Source organism: Panthera tigris, chromosome B3 (assembly GCF_018350195.1).
Source record: "Panthera tigris isolate Pti1 chromosome B3, P.tigris_Pti1_mat1.1, whole genome shotgun sequence".
Taxonomy (NCBI): Eukaryota; Metazoa; Chordata; class Mammalia; order Carnivora; family Felidae; genus Panthera; species Panthera tigris.
In genome coordinates, this window is record NC_056665.1 from 121,877,845 (window position 1) to 121,901,754 (window position 23,910).

At 50.9% G+C, this 23,910-nt stretch overlaps 1 protein-coding gene across 4 annotated transcripts in view; it reads left to right on the forward strand.

The window, feature by feature from the left end:
- ADCK1 (aarF domain containing kinase 1) overlaps positions 1–23,649 on the forward strand; it is a 149,327-nt gene extending 125,678 nt beyond the window's left edge. For all 4 annotated transcript variants that reach the window (XM_042990239.1, XM_007095005.2, XM_042990240.1 and 1 more), the window contains 5 exons: positions 263–379; positions 13,330–13,479; positions 14,657–14,854; positions 20,080–20,273; positions 21,856–23,649. In XM_042990239.1, the coding sequence (XP_042846173.1) occupies positions 263–379; positions 13,330–13,479; positions 14,657–14,854; positions 20,080–20,273; positions 21,856–22,027 (831 nt within the window). In that variant the 3' untranslated portion in view covers positions 22,028–23,649. The remainder of the gene's footprint in view (positions 1–262; positions 380–13,329; positions 13,480–14,656; positions 14,855–20,079; positions 20,274–21,855) is intronic.
- The last annotated feature ends 261 nt before the right edge of the window (positions 23,650–23,910 follow it).

Consider the following 23,910-nt stretch of genomic DNA (forward strand, 5'->3'; position numbering starts at 1 on the left):
GCTGTTCTATGGTCCCCAAGCAGGAGGGGGTCTCTAATGGAAGGACCAGAGGCCTTGCTGGCAGAGGAGGCAGCCTGGCCTGCCCTCCTGTCTTGGCCCGACCCTCGCTTTCCCCACCTGTTACTGCTCAGGTCCCACTCAGGCTTCGTCTCCTGTTCCTGGCAGGAGCATCTGTCCTTGCCTGGCTCACTGTACCTTTCTGTGGTCCTGGCCCCTAGCTTCTGGCCCGCCAGCCCTTCTGACCTGCTCTTTCCCATTTCAGGTCCCCCGCATTTACTGGGAGCTGTCCACCAAGCGGGTCCTTCTGATGGAGTTTGTGGATGGCGGCCAGGTCAATGACAGAGACTACATGGAGAAGAACAAGATTGATGTCAACGAGGTGAGGTTGAGCTCTCATGGCTGTGGTGCGAGGGACACGGGCTTTGTCGGGGCTGCCCACCGAGGGTAGGTATGTCCCGGTGAGGTCTCACTGCCTTGAAATGGACCTGTTGACCGAAGAATTACAATGTCGCTGAGCACCAAGCACCCTTCCAGGGCGTCCAGTCCAGTCCTCTGCCTTGTCTCCTAAGGTGGGGGTTGGGAGCACACAGTGGGGTGCAGGCACATGCTGAGGCCCCGGTGGTAGCCCCTGCCTGGACAAGTGATTACCATGTGTCTTCTTGGGCCATCTGCACCCCACGGAGCTGAGCGGCCCCAGAGAACAGTGATGTGAAATCTGTGGGACTTACTTCTTCTGCCCCTGTGGGGCGTGGGCACAGCTTCTTCCCACATCCGCCGTCCCCTTTCCCTGCCACTCCCAGGCCTCAAGGGATCAGGCCAGCAGGGGACAGCAGGAGCCAACTGCTTCTACTTCAAAGAGCTATGAGAAAAGTGAGGCTTCTGTCTCCCACCTCGTGCCCTGTTGATCTCAGGGAAAGAAAGCTGGCCAGTGGGGTGGGGACTGTACCCCATTTTCCTCTTCTTGATTGCCATAGGGTCTTACAGGTACGGGTGGAATTGTACTTTTTCAACAGCGCCCATCATTTTTGTAGTCCCTCCTATGAGCTGGGTATGTGGGTTCAGAGGGGACCACACATATTTGCCTTCTTTAAGGAGCTCCCCACCTAGTGTTGCAGTCGGGTGCACAGCTAAATCCTTGCCGCCACCCTGCAGCAGCAGGAGGGGTGTGGGCGAGATCCCAGAGAGCGGCAAGGAGGAAGTGCTGGCCTCTGCTGTGTGTGGGCTTCCCCAACAGGATGAGTAGGGATCTGCGGGGTAGAGGAGTTGGGGGGGGGGGGCAGCGATGGCACTGCAAGGAAGGGGAAGGGAATGGTGAAGTTTGGCAGGGTTTCCAGGGAGAAATAGTGGAGGAATAGGGTGGGCGCAGGTAGTGAAGACCTCCGGCAGGACCCCGGAGGTCCTGGGGAGTCACAAAGGGTGTTAAGGATCGTAATGACGTGATCTAGCACTCTGGGTAGGTGAGAGGAGGGAATGGAGAGAGGTGAATGCTCTTCCTTTCCCTACTCCAGGCAACATATGAAGATGAGCCTGTGGTCCCAGTGGTGGGATGGCCCAGAGGAGGAAGCCACGCCCTGGCTCAGCACATGAGCCAGTAGAATGGTAGGAGAGTGTGTGGTTTGGGAGCCCAGGCCTCCGGGTGTCTGTGTGGCCTCTGTCAATGGGGGCAGTGACAGTACCTCCTTCTACGAAGGTTATGAGGACCACACGAGTGCTTAGCATGGTGCCTAGCATGTACTTAGTGCTCTGATTTGGAAGCAAGATTGTTGTTTTCATTCTTTTTAAAAAATTTTTTATTTAAAATTTTTTTATTAAAAAAATTTTTTAATGTTTATTTTTCAGAGAGACAGAGACAGAGACAGAGAGACAGAGTGCATGCAGGGGAGGGGCAGAGAGAAAGGGAGACACAGAATCTGAAGCAGGCTCCAGGCTCTGAGTTGTCAGCACAGAACCCGATGCAGGATTCGAACTTACGAGCCATGAGATCATGACCTGAGCTGAAGTTGGACGCTTAACCACTGAGCCACCCAGGCACCCTTATTGTTGTTTTCATTCTTACCTTTGGGCTCTGCCCTTTCCTCCTTCTTCCTTTTCTCCTTCTTCCTTTCTTCCTTCCTCCTTTATTTCCTTTTGCCATTAATGTTTATTGAATGCCTAACTCCCTGTGCCGGGCCCTTTTCTCTGTTATAAACTTGGGAGGAAGGTCTTAATGTCTTCATTTTGCAGATGAGGAATCAGAGATTCAGAGAGGGGAGGTAACTTTCCCAAGGTCACACAGCTAGTAGAGCTAGGATTGAGACCCAAGTCCCTCTGACTCCACTGTTTTTTAGTTCATAAAAGGAGGGGCTTTTCTGGAAGAGATCTCCCTTTGGGGGCTGGGAAAAGATAAGAAAAGGACTGTTTTAATTGAGCTCTCCACTTTACAGATGGCAGGGAACTCAGAGGAAGGGCAGGTGTCTTTCCCTAGGTCGCTTGGCCAGTAGCACAGCTTGGGTCTTCTGACTGCTTCTGTCACTGTTGCCTTCTAAGGTGGGCCTGGGGAGGGTATTTGGGTCAAGCTCCCGCACAGGAAGGAGGGAGGAGACCTGCTTGCCCATCTCTTCCACTATTGGTTGGGGTGGGGTGGGTCCTGTGTCTAGCCAGGGATCCTCTGCCCACCAGGACCCTCTAGTACAAAGTCTTTGGCTCTAGTGGGGAGGGGAGGGAGATCGCTTCTGGCTTTTCCTGAATAGCTTTAAAGGGAACAGGGTCTCTGCCTGCTGATCAGGAAAGATGCCAGAGGCCCATGCCTTCCCTTCCCCCACCAGGTTGCTGGCATTTACTTACTGCCAGCTGCAGTGGGATTTTCATTGCAGCAGCACCCCCAAATCCATTAATCTCTTTGGATACAGTGAGTTCAGGGCTGTAATGGTGTTTTATCAGAGGCAGCTTTGATTTTCAAAGACAACTGCAAACAAAGATGTGCTCTGCTATAGTTCTTGCTCTCGTGGCTGAGTGCTGTCCTGGGAGGACAGGCAGCTGGGCTGGAGGTGGCCTGCAGGAGCTGGGCAGGGTGATGCCCTCTGAGAGCCTGGGCTCATCTGCCCCTGCCTCTACCCCTCTTTAAATGGCCTTGCAGATAAGGCCAGTGTTCTGTGCAGAGCAGACGCTCAGTGGACGTCCTCTGAATTAGTGGAGAACAAATAAGCCGGCCTCATGCCCTGGGTTAGCCTCTGTGAGGCAGGGCTGGGGTAGAGCGTTGGTGTTTTGTTCTCTGTGGACATGCAGAGTGGGGCAGGCTGATATCAGAGTGATTTGGGGAAAACAACAGCAGTAATAATAATTATAAGCAACTAAGATGTGCCAGGCACGTGACACACATCGTCTCTACTCCTTACAGCTGTCTTGTCAAGGGTGAGATGAGAGACCATAACCCCATTTATGGATGAGAGAGCTAAAGCTCAGAGAGGTCAAATGACTTGTCCAACCTCACACAGCTAGTGGGGACAGAGCCCAGCTGTTTGAACATAGTTCTGTTGGACATCAAAGTCTTTGCTCCTCCACCTTCTCCCTCCCCCTCTCGGGGATTGGCCTGGGGCTGCGGTGGAACCAGGGCCAGCCGGGTGACGGCCGCATCAGTAACTCCTTGGAGAAGGAGGTGCAGAACTGACTGAGAAGCTCTGTCCACCACACCGGCACTATCTGAATGCAACCCTTCTCCCTTTAACTCACGTCAGGCACGGTTTTTTCCATTTCATGTAAACATTCTTCCATTTTTAGAGAGATGAGGAGGAGATAAGCAGTGCGTGAGCAGGGCTGAGCATCACGCCTGATGTCTGGTTGATGCTCCAAGTTGGTAGTTGATTATTACCATCATGGGGCGCTGTCCTTTCTTCCTTTACCTCCTTATACCATTAGCGTTTACCATCCCTGTGCCAGGCCCTTTCTACATTGTAAACTTAGGAGAGACGGCTTAGTGTGTCTGTATTTGCAGGTGTGGAATCGGGAGACCCAGAGAGGGAAGCTCCCAGATCTGGATGGCACACTTCCATCGTTTCCACATGGATTTCCCATGTAATCTCCAGCCAGATAAAGATGCAAATTGTTTCTAGCCCTCTGGCAGGCTCCCTTACCCTCACCAGAATTGCCTTTCTGACTCTGTCAGCAGAGGTCACTTCCACTCACCGCTGAAGTTCATATACACGGAATCACACAGTGTAGTCTTTTGTCGTCAGTCACCTGTGGGTCTTTTCTGGAAGCTGTGTTCTCTTCCATTGGTCTATTGGTCCATCCTTGCAATAGTACCACACTGTCTTATTTACTTAATTCCTCAGTCCCCTGCCCCTGGCGTCTGGGGTCTGCATGATCTGGGAGTCTCTTTGGTATTCTGAGATGATGTCATTAAATACGTCTCCAGAGAACTCAGGCTGGGCAGTGGGTGGTGGCCCATGTGCTCTACTGTGCTGTCACTGACCATCGGTGATATTGGGAGAAGACTGGGGACAGGCCCTACTTTACAGAAAATAATCTGTTGTGTCTCTTACCAAGCAGCATCAGAGCCACAGGCCGCATGGAACACTAGTGGGGGTGAAGGTGTGTGTGTGTTTGTAGTGCATGTGGTTTGAAGACTCCACATTCCTGAAGCCTCTTCTAACGGACTTCTGAGGTTCTGAAGTCTCCTGAGGACTGTGGGGCTCCGTGGGCCGGTCCTGGAGTGAAGCCCTCCATAGGACAGCCTGGCTAGGAGTGTTCCTCGGACAGGGAAGTACAAGGGACAGACAGAAGTGATACGGGGCAAACATCTCACTCCATATCCTGGGCACTAGGGTGTTTAGTGGTGTCTCGGCTGCCACAGGCAGGTTCCTCAGCTTGAAGTTGGGGCTCAGGAAGTGGCTGTAGAAGGAATCGCTTTGCAGGTGGATGGGGATGACTCCAGACCCCCAACCGCTTACCGGGTCAGCCCCACTCCACTTTGGAGAGGCCCCTCACCCTGCAGCATCCCAACCTAGCTGAGCCTAGCATGTGACAACCTGAAGACCAGTCTTAGTAGCCAGTATCCGATAGACTCAGGTAGAGAAACACCAGGTTCGGAGGCAGAAGACCTAAGTCCAAGCTCTAGCTCTGCCAGTGGCTTGCTGTGTGACCTTGGACAAATCACTTCCCCTCTCTGGGCCTCAATTTTCTTGCGGAAGGCATTGGATTAGCTGGGCTTGAAGGGTACGCCCCGCTTGAATATTTTACACAGCAGTGATTCCTGGCTTGCTGGGGAGCTAAGACTTCACCCATCTATTTCAGAATCACCAGGGGGAGCTTATTTTACAATACAGATTCCTGCTCCACCCCAGATTTATTCCAGAATCTGGAGTGGAAAGGGTTGCAAGAATCTGCGTTTTAGTAAACTTCAGGTGGTTCAGATGCTGACTAGAGCCCAGCAGCCACCCGCCACCCGCCACCAGGCCAGCCTCCAGGCACAAGGCAGCCTGCCCAGGTGTGCTCACTCACCTGGCGAGCATGAGGCCTTGGGGGGCCAGCAGCCTGAAGAGGCCCTCTTTTGTTTTAGTCTCTGCACTCGGAAACAGCACATTACTGAGGGCCTGACCTGCTGATCATATTTGCCAGTCACATTAAGAGCTGGTGACAGTGACTGTCATTGATTTTATTAAAAGTAAAGGTCGAGCAGGAGCATGCTTTCCTAGGCTGGATGGAGCCTCCTCAAACCAAAGGATGACTATTGATTGCAGACCTTTTATCGAAGGTTAATTGGATTTCAGTGAGTGTGTGTTTAAGACTCTGCCTGGGCTGAGGCTCAATTGAATTTGTGTGAAATTAGCTGAGAGAAAGGTGACAAAGTTGGGAGGTTGGGGGTGGTGGGGATGGGGCGTGGGGGCCCGGCAAGCAGATGTCTTCTGTCTGCCAGGAGTGGAGGTGGGTGCAGGGATGGGGGGCTTGCAAGAGATGCCTGGGAGCCAGCTGGGGGAAGAGGGCAGGAGGCTCCCAGTGCTCATTTTGTTGACTTCGATTCAGTCCTCTGTCCTTGGGATGGCCCTCTGGGTATGTTGTGTGGCCCCCAGAGCCTGTCTTTTTGCCTCTCCAGAAAGTAAATCTTGCCTTGAGTCAAAGGTGGTGGGGTGGGTCGGGATCTGGGGTTCAGCTCTCTGGAAGCCTTCCCACAAATCCTCCTTTTTCAAGACCCCCCAACTCCTGTTTACAGAGGTGTCAGGGGCCCTCAGTCACTGAGCCTCTGTGGGCTTGGGGCAGACATCAAGTGCCCCCCTTGCCAGCTTAGGGTCCCTTGTTGTCCTAAGCCCGTTCTCAGTAGCTGTCTGCTCCCCCTCTGGCAGCACAGTCTTGCTCATCTCCTTTTCTCTGCCCTGTTGTTGGGGGCTCTTTGTATGGTTCCTGTTAGTCATTTTAGTGGGGTTGGGGATGGAGTGGAGTCAGTGCGCGGATTCAGTCTGCCACATTTAGCCAGAACCCCTGGCCGTGCTTCTTCCTTCCAGCAGTTTTAAAACCCATCCCCTGTCATGCTGGGAGCCGTGAAAGGGTCTCAGCTGTGTCTTTCGGCAGACGTGTATCACGCACCTACTGTGTGCAGGTACTGCGCATCGGTGCTGTGCCCGAGGTGGGCACAGCGTGTGGGAGAAGGTGGTTCTGGGTGAGGCCTCACTGAGGCTGGGCGCTGTGGTGGGAGGCGCAGAGGGTTTCAAAGTAGCGGCACCCCGGGGTTGTGCCTGGCTCTACCATTTGTTGGTCAGGTGCCCTTGGGTAAGTTACTTAAACTCTGATTTTCCACCTCTGTGCAGGTGGCGTCACACCGGTACTTACTTCGCAGGGTTCTCGTGCAGACAGCAGGCTGTGAAGTTTGTAAAAAAATCATTTATAATTTATGGTATCATTATTCACAGAGGCATGTCTTCCTGAGAATGTTCTTTGTGCCTCTCCTTTCCACCTTCCTCTGTTGTCCTGGGTATGTAGACTTGGAAAATGAGTGGTGGTCATCGACTGAGCAAATGGTGACTCCCCATCTGTAAACGCCAGACTGCAGTTAGTCCCCCAGTTTCCCTGTGGTGAATACCACACTCAGTGGACCTCCGGCTCTATGTTAGGAGGTGCTTAGAGGACCAGGGAAGCAAGGCTGAAGAGGCACCAAGGACCCTACTTACTGAAATGACTAGAAAGAAATCATCTCCTCCCATCATCCACATACAGAACTCCATAACTTGTCAGACCGAATCTTGAGAAGCATAGGGGATGTTAGAGAGATACAGGTGCATGAGACAGGTTCCTGGAGATTTCTTTCCCCAACAGCAGGGGAGTTAGGAGTGGAGTCGGCCTTCCTGGATTCTGATACCAGCTCTGCTACTTACGAACCATGCTGCCTTGGTGAAGCCAGTCACCCTTTGGAAGCCCCAGCTGCCTCTTGTAAAGTGGGGTGCAGGAGAATAACCCATAGGATTGTTTGATGATTGAAACATGAAGCGTTGGGTGTAGTGCCCACAGCACATGCTCAATAGAAGTTGTTTTTATGCTGGAATTCCAACCCTCAGCCCCCTCTGTGGCACTAGTCGTCAAATAGTTGCCGGAAAGAGGAAATGTGTAGGGAAGAAACCCTTTCCCCATTTCTTCTATTGACACAGGTAAGGTGGAAGGATGTGGAAATACTTCTCTGGAGTGCGCTGTGCCCAAGGCAGGGGATGTCAGATGTCGACAGCTTTTCCTTAACTGTGTCTTCAATAGTCCTAGCCCCTAGGACCCAGTCCCTCTGGTCGCTGTGATCATTTGAACCTGTCTGGCCAGGAGACCCTTATTGGCCTTGGGGATACCCCCTGTCCTGGCTCTCAGGTGATGTGTAACCCAGAGAAGCTTTTGCCAGGCTCCAAAATTAGAGTAACTCCCCCAGCTGCCTCTAATTAACCCACTCGCCACCTCTGTGGTTGGAGAGGCTCCCCATGTCTTCACATTTAGGGATTTCATCTCAATGTTGGCTCGTCCAAGATGGACCCTCTCCATGGATAGATTTGGCCTCACTGGGCAGCAGCAGGTAATCTGAGGTTTATGGGTCCCCAGGGAGGTTCCCAGGGCAGCGTAAGGGTGGAGAGTAAAATTCTGTAGGCAGTGGTCTGGTCTGGTCTTTCAGGCTCTCAAGAAGCCTGGCCATAAACTGACAGAGAGCAAGGAGAGTTTGAATTATTAACCTCTTTATAGTTAATATTGGGCTACTTACATGATTATTAATATCCTGCAACACCAGCCTCCTGTTTCTTTGAGAGTTCTTGGCCTTGCTTGTATGACACCCCCAAGAACATAAATAGACGTTCCCTTGGGGGTGGGAATAAATTAATCCTTGCAATTATAGAATAATTAAAGCACTTTCAGCCAATTCAAGTTTTGAGAAAAATCCAAAAATAACTCCTTGATTTAAATATTATTTACTAAATTAATTCTTTACTCAGCCTTTTTATAGATTCCTGTTTTTTTTTTTTTTTTTTAACCTCCCCACTGTCAGGGAATAAAGGCATTGAGTAATTACTAAAGTCACTTACATGAATGGACATTCTTTTTACATGGAACAATTAAAAGACTTGTCACTGACTTTTTTTCTAAAAAGAGCTATACTATGGCTTTAGTTAACAGTTTTTTGGTTAGAGAAGCAGTCCTGGATTTCCCTCTGAGACTCTTTTCTCCAAATGGAATGCCTTCTTGGATGCTGTGAGGACCTTCAGAGGGTTTTGCTGCAGCCCCTGCCTTTAGGGGCTTCCCTGTGAGTGGAGGAGGAGTATAGCGAGGTGATTGACAGCTTGTTCCCTGGACCCAGACCACCTGGGTTTGGAGCTTGGTTTCACGAACTGCTGGCTGGGCGGCCAAGCTTCTTTCCTTTTTTATGTATTTCTTCCTCCACTTGTCTCCTACAGAGGATGGCTGTGAGTCCATGGAAAGTGCCTGGAATGGTGCCTGGCACAGAGTGTTAGCTGTTACCATTCTAAGAAGATGGCATTTCCTTGTCTTTATGCAAATGCCACTGTCACAGGGCAGGGGGCAGCCTTAGAGGAACTGAACATTTTTGCAAAGGAGACATACACGTGGCCAACTGGTACATGAAAAAGGTGCTCAGCATCACTCGTCATCAGGGAAATGCAAACCCAAACCACAAGGAGATATCACCTCACACCGGTTGGAACGGGCATCGAGAAGCTAAGAGAGCGAAGTGTTTGTTGGTGAGCATGTGGAGGAAAGGGAACGCTTGTACGCTGTTGGTGGGACTGCAGATTGGTGCAGCCACTGTGGAAAACAGTGTGGAGGTTCCTCCAAAAAGTAAAAATAAAATGACCGTATGATTCAGCAGTTCACTTCTGGGTATATATCTGAGGGAAATTAAATCAGTATCTGGAAGAGATACCTGCATCCCCATGTTCAATGCAGTATTTATATTTGTTTGCTCTTAATCACAAGACATAGCTAAATTATTATGGAAAGGGGATGGGAGAGAGGGTTGTGTGCCCAGCGATGGCCTTAGGTTTCTTCTGGGATCCTCGGTGTCTCTGAGTAAGAGAGGGGCTGGCTGCCATTCTCTGGGCAAAATGGTGCCAAGGAAGTATTTACTGAAACTCTGACAGATGTTAAGAAAAATTACCCAAAATTTAGAAATTAAGGGCAAGAGTGTGCAATGTGTCCTTTCACAGTCCTCCTTGGGTATTGTGCAGGCAGCCCACCGAGGGCTTTTTAATATCTAGAGAAATGTACTTTTGTTTGATTCTGCTATTGACAATTAATTAGGGGCTCAGATTGAAGTCGTATGTCAACCTGTAGATCTTATCCTGTAGAGATATGCAAATAATTTCTGCCCAGTGGAAAAGATAACCTCAAAGGTTACGATTTCCTTACTGCTCTGTAGAGCAATAACCACTTTTATATCTAATCCAGGAATCTCAGTCTCTTATTCCTGTTTAAGTTCCCATAAATACCCAGTCCCTCGAAATTCTCTGAACCTGCTCTTTTTATGTGCTCCTCTTTTGGCGAGGTGAACAATCTTTGACATGTATTCATCCTATATTCTTATGAGTTATGTTTTTAGCCTTTTGAAAATGAAACTTTGATCAAAGTGATAATGGTTACGTTTTTTTCTCCAAGTCTTAGATCATAAGCTGCCACATCACAACAAACACATTTGTGTGTCTTCTGTAGTATGAAGCACCTTGAGGTCTATGCAGATCTAGCAGACGCATAGTGTATGGCATAGTATACAGTGTGGTATACAAAGTGCTTTCCCAGATGCGGTCACATTTTGACCTTGAACGTCGAGGTTACCCTGGGAGGAAGCAGAGCAGCTGGAATTAGTTCCACTTGACAGCTAGGGGAACTTAGACCCGGACTGAGAAGGCAGGTGACTTGTCCTCAGGTCACCCATGCCATGAGTGGCAGTGCCAAGAGGGCTCCAGAGCAAAGCTGACGGCATAGGCTGGTCTCCCCTCTTGTCTGTCTCTGTTGGTGAAATCTGGTGAGGGTGAACATCAGGAACAGCTCCCAGCTGCAAAGACACCCAAGGAGGGGCAGCTGGCTGGGGTGTCGAAATGGAGGGGGCCACTTGATGGCTTTGCCTGCATGTGTATGAGCTTCAGTTGGCAGTGCCTCTTGCTCCTCCTGCTCCGGCAGCAGCTCACTCCTCATGGGCAAGGGCTCCCCCGTCCTGAGTCCCCAGATCCCCGGGGGCTATCTTTCAGTGTAGTAATAGGGGGCCCAGAGCGATTAGCAATATTTCAGAGAGCTCAGGGGAGATCATACATCTCCCCATGACAGGTCTGCCCAGACTAAATGAAATGTCATTTCTCTGCTTTTGGCTGGAATTCTGTCAGCTCAGTCTGGCTGTACTGCTTATCTTGGGCTGATCAGGAGCCCTGATTGGACCTTATATGCATCCTTGACAAATAAAAATGAATTATTACTTAATAAATGCAATTGGTTTGGCAAATGCATCCTTTCAGAGCATGGCTCCATGGAGCTCCGAAGAGCCTAACAAAAGGGCTTCTCAAAAGGGGACTTGCCGGCTCAGCCGGGACCAACTCCACTGGGCCCGCCTCCGAGGAAACAGAAAATGGTGGCCCTGGGACATCTGACATCTCAGCCTGAGGCTGAGCACCCGACCTGGGGCAAAGTCCTCCAAATGCCAGCAGAGTACCTGGCATTCATTTCCCCCAGCATGACATCGGATAGGTGTCAGGACTTGAGACAACCTCTTTAACCCCGGTGTCTTCATCTCTTAAAAAATGTAATGGACCCTGGTCTGCCACTCTCCCAGGAGTGTTGAGAGGAGTCAGTAAAAACGGGGCTGCCAGGAGGGGTCACTGGGCTCCAAGCACCTGGATGTTCTCACTTGTGAGTGGCACTACTGTTGTTTCCGTTGTACAGAAGCCGAGAGTATCAGCAACCCGTTTAAGGTCACAGAGTTCACTTGAGAAGTGCAGACGTTGTCATGAGCCTGCGTGGTAGAGTGGTTACTAGAAGGCTGCGGGGTCACACCTGGCTTGGGTCCTGGCTCCACCTATCTGTAGTCCTTAGCTCTGTATAAGTTGCACCCCGATGAGTCTCAGCTTCTTATCTGCAAAATAGGGATCATAATTGTACCTACATGTAAAGCTGTTATAAGGCTGTCAGCTCTTGTAGGGTGATTCTTGATGATTTATTCTGGAGCCAATTACAATTGATTGGGATTCAGAAGAGATGAAGGGGGTTAGGATAAGCATGAAGGCAGGAACCACAGCATCTCAAAAAAACATAGGCAAGGGTCTTATTCATGTTGAAGACAGAGTCCTATATTCACATGTTTGGCTTATTATAGGCAAGTGGATGCTGAGTAGAACCAGTCTATGGTATGTAAATTATACCTCAATAAAGCCATTTAACAAAATAGAGCCAGTCCTTGCCATCTTAGGAGCTCATAACAGTGAGCTACATAGTCATTAGTCAAATAATGACATAAATAGTGTGCTAGTACCATGAAAGAATAGTACAGAGTTCTATGAGAGTTTATGCCAGGAGAACCTCATCTAGGCTGGGAGGTCAAGGAAGGCATCTCCAGAAAGGTGATGCTGAGCTGGGGTGGGGAGGAAGACAGGGGTGAACCAGGTGAAGGGAGGGAGGTGGGAGGAAGGCTCTTGGCAGATGGACTATCATGTGCAAAGGTCCTGAGGTAGGAAGGTACAGGGTCATTGGAGAAGAGAAAGAGCACAGACGTGACTGTAGTATCGTGGCATGAGATAAGACCGGGGAGGGAGGCTGGGCCTGGTTGTGCAGGGCTTTGTAGGCAAAGGAAAGGAATTGAACCTTCATCTTAAGACCCCGCTCCTTATGTTTCCCACCCGTGGGCCCCAGCTCCTCTCCTCTGGCTAGGACATATTTGCTAGTGACCATGGGGTCCAGCAGGGACTGAGAGAAATGTCAAGGGCAGTGTGTGTCCTGGGGCATCAGCTTTGTGAGTTGAGCCTCTCTTTGTCCTCTGGAAACCCATTGGCAGACCATCTGTGGGCCCAGGTCTGGTGCTATTCAGCAGCTGTTCCCTAGCTGGGAAGAGGCTTTTTTAGCTTTAATAAAAAGGGAGTAAAGATAAGAAGACCGCCTCGGCATGGAGGGCAGCAGTGACAGGATGATTTAAATGGCCTCTCCAGTGTCATTTCTTCTGTGCAGACACCATAAATCAGATTAGCCCTGGTCTCTGGCGGGGAGGTGTGAAGGGAAAGGGGCCTGAAGGAAAGGGGAGCAGGGCTGTGACTCTGGGTCCTCCTGGGACTGCCTCAGAGCTGGTGGGACAGCTCTAGGGGGTGCCAGGGTAACGTATTCCTGATCCACAGCCCTCTAGACCTGCTTGTTGGAGAAAGGGAAGTTGGGATGGTGTCACAACCACTCCAGCTCTCCAGCTCATCTTTAGCTTTGGTGGGAGAATGAAGATCCTGAGAAGAGAATAGGGAAGAGAAGGATTGGGGAAGAGTGGAGGGCAGGGGTTGGGGGTGGGAGTTATAGCCTTTGGGCATGCTTGAAGCAGTGGTTCTACCTCGTTCTATATTATGGTCATCTTGGGAACTTTAAAATAAGTGCTGATGCCTGGGACCACCTCTAACACTTCTGAGTTCTCGGTGATTCTAATGTGTGGCTGAAGTTGAGGATAACTGGATTAGAACTCAGCTTCTGTCTTAAACTCAAGAACTATACAATCACAAGCCATTCGTCCCACCATGACCACTCAGGCCCACCCAGCACTGCTGGCCTTCCTCTTGAAAGTGACCAGATTGAGGGGCCAGTGTCGAAGTCTCTGAGATAGGTATTCATGTGGTGTAACTCCCACCTGCCTCCCTTCTCTTTCAGATTTCACGCCACCTGGGAAAAATATACAGCGAGATGATCTTTGTCAATGGTTTTGTGCACTGCGACCCCCACCCTGGCAACGTGCTGGTGCGGAAGCACCCGGGCACAGGAAGGGCAGAGATTGTCCTGTTGGACCACGGGCTCTACCAGGTAGAAGAGGCCTTTTTTACCCAGCCAGTCCAGGGTCTGGTCCTGGGATCAGAGGTTGCTGATCTCCCGATCGGCCACAGACATGGGAGGCAGATATCCAGGGCAGATGGAGAGGCCCTGCCCTACCCCTAGAGCTGTTGTTCTGTGTAAGTCACATCATACGAGCTCTCTCCAGTTGAATGAGGTTGGTAATGCTTCCTTTATAGGCTGCTGTGGGAAGTAGATGGGGATATGCCTGGGTATGTGCAGGTGCTTTGTCAGCTGTAAAAACCTTGCTTCCCAGGGAAGCCTAGGCCAGCCCACTGGGAAATGAGCTGCCCTTGGATGAGCTGGGAATTCAGGGTAAGGAGGTAACTCAGCCCCAGGGAGGACGTAATGTGTAGTGGGAAAGAGGGCTAGGAACTGATAGGGGCTGGATGCCCCCAGACTCTGTCCTCTGGAACTTGGGACTCATCTGGGTTCAGGTGAGCCATGGTCTCCTGCCTGGAAGTTGGGAAGTTCACTGCCAGTCCTGGGAACCAGGGCCTATCTTGAGTTCATGGCAGATGGTCCTGGGGAGGTTTCCCCAATGACCTCTTACTCCTCCCCTCAGGGCCTTGATCCCACCTCCCAAAATCTTAGCCTCCTTCGAAAGACTTACTGACATTGGGTACGTTGGTTTGAGGTAGGCCAGCTGCTGCTGTCAGACACAGCCCCCCAAACAAATGATGGCCCAGACACAACAGACATCTTATTGTTGTCTCGGGTAGGTGGAGGTGTCTGAAGGCAGGGGCTGACTGAGGCTCTGCCCCACAGGCTTCCCTGGGGGTGGGCTCATCATCCTCCAGCAGCAGGGGTGGGGGCTCAGAGCAGTATGCGTGGGAGAGTTTTTGGCAGCTGGATGTGGAGCTTCTGCCACATTCCATTGGTCAGAGCTCAGGCAGAGGGCCACATCCAAGTAGGAGGGAGGCGGGGAATGTGATTTTAGTGGGCAATTGGTAGCTTCTGGCCCTCAAGACCAAGGCTGGCCAGATAGTAGCTTTGAACTTGGGCCTTCAGGGATGGCTGAACTTTGGGAGAGAAGCAGATGTCATGCCCTAGTTCCCCGGTCTTCCCCTTCACTGTGATCATACCAGCCAGGGTCTAAGTCTTCTGTGGGGAAAGGAGGCTCAGGTCCTGCCACATTGTCCCCACACAGGTGCTTACGGAGGAGTTTCGGCTGGATTACTGCCACCTCTGGCAGTCGCTGATTTGGACTGACATGGAGAGAGTGAAGAAGTACAGCCAGCGCCTGGGAGCCGGGGACCTCTACCCCTTGTTTGCCTGTATGCTGACGGCCCGGTCTTGGGACTCGGTCAACAGGGGCATCAGCCAAGCTCCAGTCACCGCCACTGAGGTGGGTGGTCCCTTCCTGGCCCTGTCTTCTCCTGAATGCAAGGGGTGGGGCCAGGGATGGTCTTTGGACCCCTGCCAACCCAGGGCCTGAGGTTGTGGGCTGGTGGGCTGTGGCAATGGGACTGTGGGCAGCACTGGAGATATACTGGAGGAGAAGCCGCAGCCCTGGATGCAAGGAGGGAGAGGAAACGGTGTCTCACTGTATCCCTCCTGGCCTTACCAACTGGTCGTGTTGACTGTATAACCCAGACTGCTGTGGCTTTTGCTCCAACATGCTCACATGCGATTTCAGGCTTCCACCAAGTTCTCCTCCAAGACTTGTAGAAATCCCCAGGGACTGTCTCATCGATACGTCTAGTTCCACTTGAGCTGCCTCCTGCTGGGCACGGTCTCCCATTGCAAACTTCCTGTAGGGCTCCCTACTGGGGAGAGCACCTCAGTTCCCCACGCGGCCACTTGTCCCATTGTTCTCCCTGAGTGTGTAGCAAAAACAGCTTTGTAGTTCACTTCTCTGTTGGATCTAGATGAGAGTCCCATGGAATCTGGGCTGAGACTGGTCCTAGGAACCCCTCCTCCCTGTACTCACTGCCACCTCCCTCCCAGGCTTCTCATTCTCTCATGGAATTGGCTTCTGTCTTCCCAGCTTGCTGGACCCATGCACACTTGCCCATAGCTGTGTGGGGACGGGCTTAGGCTCAGCCGAGGCCCCTGCTCAAGGTTCTGCTTGTGCAGTCAGATAGACCTGGATTCTAGTTGTAGGTCCTGCTCTTCCTGGTGGCATGGCCTTGGATAGTTCTCACCACCTCTTGGAGACTCACAATCCTCCTTAAGCTGCCTTGTGATGGGGGCCTTTAGGAATGGCTGGATGGAATCTCAAATGTCGTCACCAAAGAGACCACCTCTCCTGTCTCTTGGCTCTGCTTTCCTGCAAATTGACATCATTCCCCCTCAAGCTTGGTGGCAGCATTGACTGCCAGCTGCCCCAGGCTTGTGTGGCTTTAAAGCTCATTATCTTGGAAGTGAGACCATCTCCTTCCTTTGTTAAATAGGGATGATAACTTCAGGGATGCTTTATTGATAATGCATGTAAAGTGCCTGCCCATAGTTCCTGAAGTTTGTTCATTGAACAAACATTTGTTTTTGCTGGAACCTAAACTAGGTGCTGGGGATCCAAAGATGAACAGACAGGCCTTCCATGTAATTTGCACTGTGATTGAGGGAGACAGTAAACAAGTGAACAAACAGGTAAATGGAATAATTGCAGGTTATGGGTACGGGAGGCAACAGGTGGGGTGAGTAATGGGGGTGCTGTAGACTGGGTGCTCAGAGATCTTGCTGGGAGCTGACATCTGAGTTCTGGAGGACAAGAAAAGCAGCAGCCAAGGCAGAGCTTGGAGAAAGCATTCCGGGCAGAGGGCACACGATGCCGCAGAGCAGGAGGGGAAAGCGTCAGCATGGTCTGGATTGTGGGGAGGTGGGTGCTGGAATGGGAAGAATTTGGGGTGCTGGGCAGAGAGAGCATCACACGGGGTCTCATAAGCCATGGGAAGAGGTTCAGATTAGTTCTCAGTACAAAGCAAAGCATGTGTCAAGCAGGAGAAGGATGTGCCCAGAGTTGTTACTTTAAGTACCTCTCTGGACGGGGCAGGATGAGCACAGGGGCAGTCGGTCAGAAGGCTGGAGGTGAGGGGGGCGCAGACCTCACTAGCGGCAGCAGAGCTGGAGGGAAGCAGACGGAGCCAGGGTGTACTTTGGATGGAAGATTGGGAGTCCTTTCTGTCAACTTGGATGTGGAGAGGAGGCGAAGGGCGGGCAGTCAAAGTTGCATCCCAACGTGTTGGGGTCAGGCGTAGGGTAGGGGGTGAAGCTACTTCCTGGCATAGGGAAGACTGGGAAGGACATAGTTAGGGGGCAGGAGACAGTAGTTAGAACATTCAGATGGAGGTGTCATGGGCAGCCAAGCTTGGAGCTCCAAGAACAAGTCCAGGCTCAAAATATAAATTTGAGAGTTCTCAGGGTATACTTGGTATTTAAAGCCTCAGAGATGGGCAAGATTGCATGGTGCACAGTAGGTACTTGGTGTATGATATGTTTTGTTTTTTTTTAATTTAAAAATCTTGTTTTTGTTTTTGAGAGAAAGAGCACGAGTGAGGGGAAGGGCAGAGAGAGAGAGGGAGACACAGAATCCGACATAGGCTCCAGGCCCTGAGCTGTCAGCACAGAGCCCTATGCAGGGCTTGAACTCACGAACCATGAGATTGTGATCTGAGCCAAAGTTGGACTGAGCCCCCCAGGTGCTCCTGATATGTGTTCTTATGAATTACTCACTTATAAAGACCCAGCATAAATGCTATGTATTAGTCTGCTTGGGTTGCTGTAGTAGAATACCACTGATGAGGTAGCTTGAGCAACAGAAATCTATTTTCTCACAGTTCCGAAGACCAGAAGTCCAAGATCAAGTTACCATCAGGATTGGTTTCTGGTGTAGCCTCTCTTCCTGGCTTGTAGGCAGCTGCCTTCTCGCCATGACTCACATGGCCTTTCTTCTGTGTGTACACGCTCCTGGCTTCTCTTCCTCTTCTCTGAGGGACATCAGTCCTATTGGGTTAGAATATAAAGTCACACTTCACCCTTATGAAGTCACTTAATTTTGTTGACCTCTTTGAAGGCCTTGTCTCCAGATATAGTCATACTCGGGTTAGGACTTCAACGTATTGATTTGGGACACAATTCAGTCCATAGCACCAGCCAGGAAGCTCCTGTTCATCACCTTTGCCAAACATGGCCCCTTAATACTTGTATCACTCACATGCACGCCATCTTAGACTCTGAGAGTGGCTGTTTGTATACTTCTGTGAATTCTCCAGCTGGGTGGTGAGTACCTGGAGGGCAAGAATCCTTTCTTGCACATCTTTTTAAAAAGGCCTGCAGTCCTGGGACCACATCTAATAGAGAGGTATTGGTGTAGGTTCTGGAGACATGGAATCCATTTCCTCACTTTGGACGAAAACCCAGAGAGAGAATAAACTTAGCTGCTCCAGACCAGCCCCAACCCAGTCTCTGAGATGTAAGGGTTCCATTTTTCTGAGTCTTAGTCTTATTGAGAATGAGTGTAACCTCCAACATTGTGTCAGGGTAGATGTTTTTCCAACTAAAAGTGGCTTAAACATTTAAGCATTTATTTTCTTCATAACAAGAAGCCTGGAGGTAGGTGGGTCCAGGTTGGTTAACTGAGTAGATCAGCAATTCAGGGCTCTGGGCTAACTCTTGTGGTTCTAAGATGACTGTGGCAGTTACAAGCTTCATACCTTTATACCCTGATTGACGTCCAGAGGTGGGAATTAGGGGCCATTTCTTCTCATATATTGTTCCTTAATAAGAAAACCTTTCCCAGAGGGTTCAAAAGACTCCCCCCTAGGTCAATTGGCCAGAATTGTGTCTCATGTCTATGCCTGAGCCAATCACTTGGCAGAGGCATTCCGCTCAGGGCACACCATGGCTGAGACCAATCAAGATCCCCCACCCTGGGACTCGCCTCCCTGAAGAACATGGCCCCAAGGGGTCAAGCAAGCAAAAATGGGGTTCTTTAGAGAAAGGAGAATGAGGAATGGCTGTTGGGTAGGCACCCAACAGAGTCTACTGCAGACACTCACCAACAGGATAGTCCAAGCTTGAAGAGATGCCCCCTAGAGGGAGCCTGCGTGGGTGCAGGTGCTCTGAGAGGGGCTGTCTCCATCCAGGTCAGTCCCCACCTTGCTGAGGGGGTCCCTCTGGTGAGCAAGGCCTTGATCTGGCCTTAACCCTCGGGCAGGGTGGCCTGTAACTATGGTGGGAGGCGGTGGGGAGACAGACAGCCTCAGTGTCTGGCTTGGTGTTGAGATGTTCCAGTCTGATAGCTCCTGCCTGAGGGACATTTCGAGTTTCACAGCTACTCAGTTATCAGCAGTGCACACGTATTCCGGAAAGGGCTGAGAGTCCTGCTTTTGCTGCAGAAGGCGGCCGCGTGGGGAAGCCTTTGGCAGCATTGCTGCGCCCCTTGTCATGACTTGGATTAGCAAGCACCAAGCATCTCCCCGATCCTTATCTCTGCTGTCCCTCTTGGTCAGACTGGGAGGTGGGCCCAGGGGGCCTCAGCATTCCCAGTTTTTAGGTGAGGACCCTGGGTTCTAAGAGATGAAAGGACTTGCCCAGGGTCGGGGTCCCCGCTGTGAGGTGAGAGGAGGCAGGTCCTGGTGGTGGTGGTGGCCTGGGCTCTGCAAGGATTCCAACCCTGACTCACCACTTACTAGCTGTGGCCCGCAGGCAGGTTGCCTAACTTCTCAGTCCTTTGGTTTCCTTTTCTCAAATGGGGGTGATACATTTACCTGATAGGGTCATTGTGAGGATTAAATGAGCTAATGCCTGCAGCCATTTTCTCTGGAGATTGAGAAGAGGTCAGAAGTGCACCATCATGCTCAGGGCTCTGGCTGGGGGCAGGTGTTTGCGCAGAGCCCTGCAGAGTTCAGGGGCAGGGAAAGAAGCCAGACCTCACACTCAGACACCAGCATGGGGTAAGCCCTGGCTCCTGCTCTTTGGGCAGCGGGACCTCAAGCACTGAGGGGGCGGCGGGGCTCTGGGTGTGTCTGGTGGGGCACAGAGTCAGGCAGGGGATAGAGCTAGACTTTGGAGTTGGGTTAGGGTCAGGAGCTGAGATCTATGAACTGCACCAGCCTGGGCTTGGCTGAAGGGATGGGGGACATGACTCAGCTGGCACCAGCTTCCAGGGCTCCTTCCAGGCCTGTCATCAAATTGGTGGCCAGTGAGAAAAGCCTTGGTTCACCTCACACGGGTGAACCCTTGGGCCAAAGGCTAGCTAACTCCAGCCTCATCAAATGGCTGATGAGGAAGTAGACTTCCTGCACCAGTCAGTACTGGCTTGTGGGCTCGGAGGATCGGTATTGGTGACCTTGGGGAGCCAAGAATGGCAGAGGTCCTGTTGATGTGCTCCTGTACTGCGTCCAGTGCTAGGCCAGAAGTTGGGGTGAGACGTCATATCCAGGTTTGTCAGACTACAAAGCCCCCGTGTTAAGCTTCCTTCTGGGGAGCTCCCTAGTGGCACCGAGGCAGCCATATGCTAGAAGCTCCCTTCTGGAGCCTCCTTGCAGCCCCTCAGCCATAGGCACCTACCACCCTGAGCCCCACTTCCCACACCAACTCTCCATGTCTGTCTCCCTGTTGCTGCTTCAGGACTCAGAGATCCGCAACAATGCCGCCAACTACCTCCCCGAGATCAGCCAGCTCCTCAACCACGTGCCTCGCCAGATGCTGCTCATCTTCAAGACCAATGACTTGCTCCGTGGGATTGAGGCTGCCCTGGGCACCCGTGCCAGTGCCAGCTCCTTCCTCAACATGTCACGTTGCTGCATCAGAGCGCTGGCCACGTGAGTGTGGGCTCTGGCCTCTCCTTCCCTCCTAGCTCCCTGGCCTGCTCCAGGGGTCTCATTTGCCTCCACTTTCTCCCACCAGTCCCCAGGGCCTTGCCTGAGCTCCCTAGTCTGCACCTGTCCTTGGAGGAAAAGTTAGGGGCAGGAGACAGCTCCGGTGAATTCGCTGATTCCGGGCTGTGTTTTTGGGCAGTCCAGAGAGCCACCTGTACTTTAAAGTATGTGGATTTTAGGACCTCACCTCCTAGTCAGGTTTTCCAGGTAATTTTTTTTTTAAATTTTTTAAAATGTTTTATTTGTTCTTGAGAGAGAGAGAGAGAGAGAGAGAGCGAGCCTGAGCGCATGAGCAGGGAGGAGCAGAGCGAGAGAGGGACACAGAATCCGAAGCAGGCTCCAGGCTCTGAGCTGTCAGCACAGAGCCCAACATGGGGCTCTAACTCACAAGCCATGAGATCATGACCTGAGCCAAAGTCGGACACTTAGCCAACTGAGCCACCTAGGCACCCCTAGGTGATTCTTACCTTCACTAAAGCTTGAGATGCTTTCTGAGAGTCTCAGTCCCATCCAAGTGTCCCCTGGGCTTGGAATCAGGACACCCTGATGCATGCATCCCATCTCTAACTGGTCCCAGGACCCGTCTCCGCAGGATTGGCTAAGCGGCAAGGCCAATGTTCTTTTCCCTGCACGTGTGGCTCTGACTCAGGGAAGTGTCGCCAGCAGGTTCACTTGGGATATCAGATCTTTTTAGATGCCTCAGTGCCCTTGGAGTATTGGTGAGGGAGGGAAGGTACTTCCTCAGGGAGGTATTGCTAGAGAAGTGAAGGTTCTAGGCCTTTCTCCCTGAGTGTGCAGATACATGGTAATGGCCATGCTCTGGCTGAATTTTCTCTTCTGAGAGAGGAGGCCTAGACTGGTGTCAACTCCCATCCATCCAGTGCAGGGAATGGGTCATTTTGGCAAATTGATGAAGGGAGTGTTGACCACATACATCATGCAACCATGATCAGATATTGAATTAGATTATAGCAAAATAGACTGCACACAGGTCTGAGCATGATTTATTCTTTGAGGGTTCTGGGAACCAAGTCTTAAAGGGTCATTATCATAACACCAATTTTTGTTATGTTCTTTTGTTAACGCACAAGGGGTTGAGCTGGGTTGAATCCATACTGGCCTCAGCCTCTCAGGGCCACCTGACCTAGTTTCCAGGTGATTCAGTCTCAGAAAGTTTGGGAAAGCTTTTATACTGAATTTGGGGGATTCAGGATTAGCATATATTTACTAACCTTCCAGAAAAAGGGACACATTGGAATGTTCTACCCAGTGGGTCCATTAGATCTTTGATGCCCTGTGAAACCACTGCTTTTATTACCCCACTTATCTGGAAAGTTCCTTTGGAGTAGTTGAGTCCCTCTGGTCTCTGGGTGGGTGGGCAGTGCTATGATCATGTAACCAGGAGTTATCCGCTAGGGCAGGGGCCTGGTAAGTTGACTAAGTCAGGATCTTCTGTTGTTGTGATACTGAGTGCTTCTTGCCTCTTTATCTCTTGTTCTCTCCTCCCTTCTTGTCTGTCCTGCAGGCACAAGAAGAAGAGTACCTGTTCGTCCTTCAGAAGGGCCCAGATCTCTTTCAGCGAGGCCTTCGACTTATGGCAGATCAACCTTCATGAACTCATTCTGCGTGTGAAGGGGTTGAAGCTGGCCAGCTGGATCTTGGCCTTTCTTTGCTGGCTGTTGCCCACTCCATACTGAGTGGACTTGCTGTCCCCTTTCCCTTTCCAGTGTGATTCTGTGGTGGGCAAGCTGACTTTTCACTCCACTCCTCTGTCATGTCTCCACCCAGTTGCCCTATTTCTGTCACATGGTGGCCTGGGACCCCACGATCATTGTCCATGGCACCACTATACTTCACACCTCTGGAATCCCTCCCCTATGCTGTAGCCCTTGTCTCTGGGCCCACAAGCTGTCCCCTGCAGTAGGCTTCTCCCCTGATCCAGGGAGATGGCCCACCACTCTAGGTGGGTGCCATGGGGCTGGATATCACCCTACTTCCGGTAACAACTCCTGTTGTCAGGATGGACCATGAATCCCACTGACTTCCTACATGAATTCCTACATTTAACTTGTGGGCACTTTGATTTTGTTGGAAGAGAGCATTGTTTCTGATCTTGCTGGGAACAGATTCCCTCTCCTTGTCCTGTCATTCCCCAGAGGTGTTGCACCTGAGCAAGGTGGCTCGGCATCCAGGGCATGAGTTCACTGCTGTCACGGTGACCCCTTTGGTGTTTTATATACTGTGTTTCAATAAAACCCCTTGAGGGTTGCAGGGAAGGGCTTTGTTGATGGGATTTTTATTCTAGGTTGGGGGTGAGTCCACATTGGCCGTTAGGTAAGAGTGGACCTGGGTGTCTTGTGCCACTGTGTTCTGCTTGGCATCTTGCCCCTGTCATCCTTCCAGCCTTTCCCTGTGTGGCCGCTTCCTGCCGCATGTAGGCTTTTCTTACTTTCCAAGACTCTGAGGCTTTGGTCAGAGGAGTTAAGAAGCCCAAGGCCAAGAACTCAGAGGCTCATCTGAAACTTCTGCCTTTGGTTTCTCTGGGTTCTCCACCTGCTTTGTTCTACTCATTGCTTTGTTCTACTCATTGTTCTACTCATGTCCTGACTTAGCCCTTCGGCTCCTCATTTGACGCCCTCAGTCCTGGAGACTGTAGTGTAAGCCTCAGTCACTGTGGCTAGGGTTCCACTCTGGAGCCTCCTTGTCTCCTGTCTGGACTCCATGCTTCCATCTGTTGCCCATGGCCAGGGCTGCCCCGCCCCCACTCAGTCATCTGCTCCTGTTTCTGGGTCATCCCCATAGTCCTGCTCTAACTCCAGGTCCCTGAGAGACTCCACATTTGGCAGGTCCTACTATTACCGAGCACCTGTGCTCACCGGCAGTAATTGTGTTTGAGTGTCTCTGATCTTACTTCATCCCATTCACAGGGGCAGAAAACCCCTGAATCCAACTCTCATCTTCTCTTTGTTCATGATACAACAAGCAGGTTTTCCGCTGACCAGAGATGATTTTCAATCCCTTTATTTCCTGAAAGAATTAATTGTTCTTAGTGACCAGTTGGATGCACCCGGGGACCTGAGAGAATAATTTGCAAGATCTGTTATTAATCATGAGGATGCATGCTGCATATTATATTTTATGGTGTCTTTTATAGCCACTGAAGTAAATATATAATGTCCTTTTTGTTCAAGGTAATGGTTACTTCTCACTTTTAGTTTAATGGTTGGCTCCCTCCTGCCCTGGGATCTAAAACATCAGCATGTTGCCAGTGGGCCCAGCACCCAGAACAATTATCCAGGGAGAGTAGATAATCTGGGAGAGTTTGGGGTATAGGGAAGTTTGAAAATAGGAAGAAAGTTGGCTGATGATAATATTGAGTGCCTTCCATGGGGAGAGACCATGCTAGGCTCTTCATAAATAAATTACATCATTAAATTGTCCTGTCAGCTCTATGAGGGGGAGAAGTCATTAGTCTCATCTTCCAGAGATGGGGACCAAGGCTCAGAGAGGTTGACCTACTTCCCTGAAGTCACAGAGCTGCTAAATGGTGGTCCATTGTGGAACTCCATTCCGCAGTGCT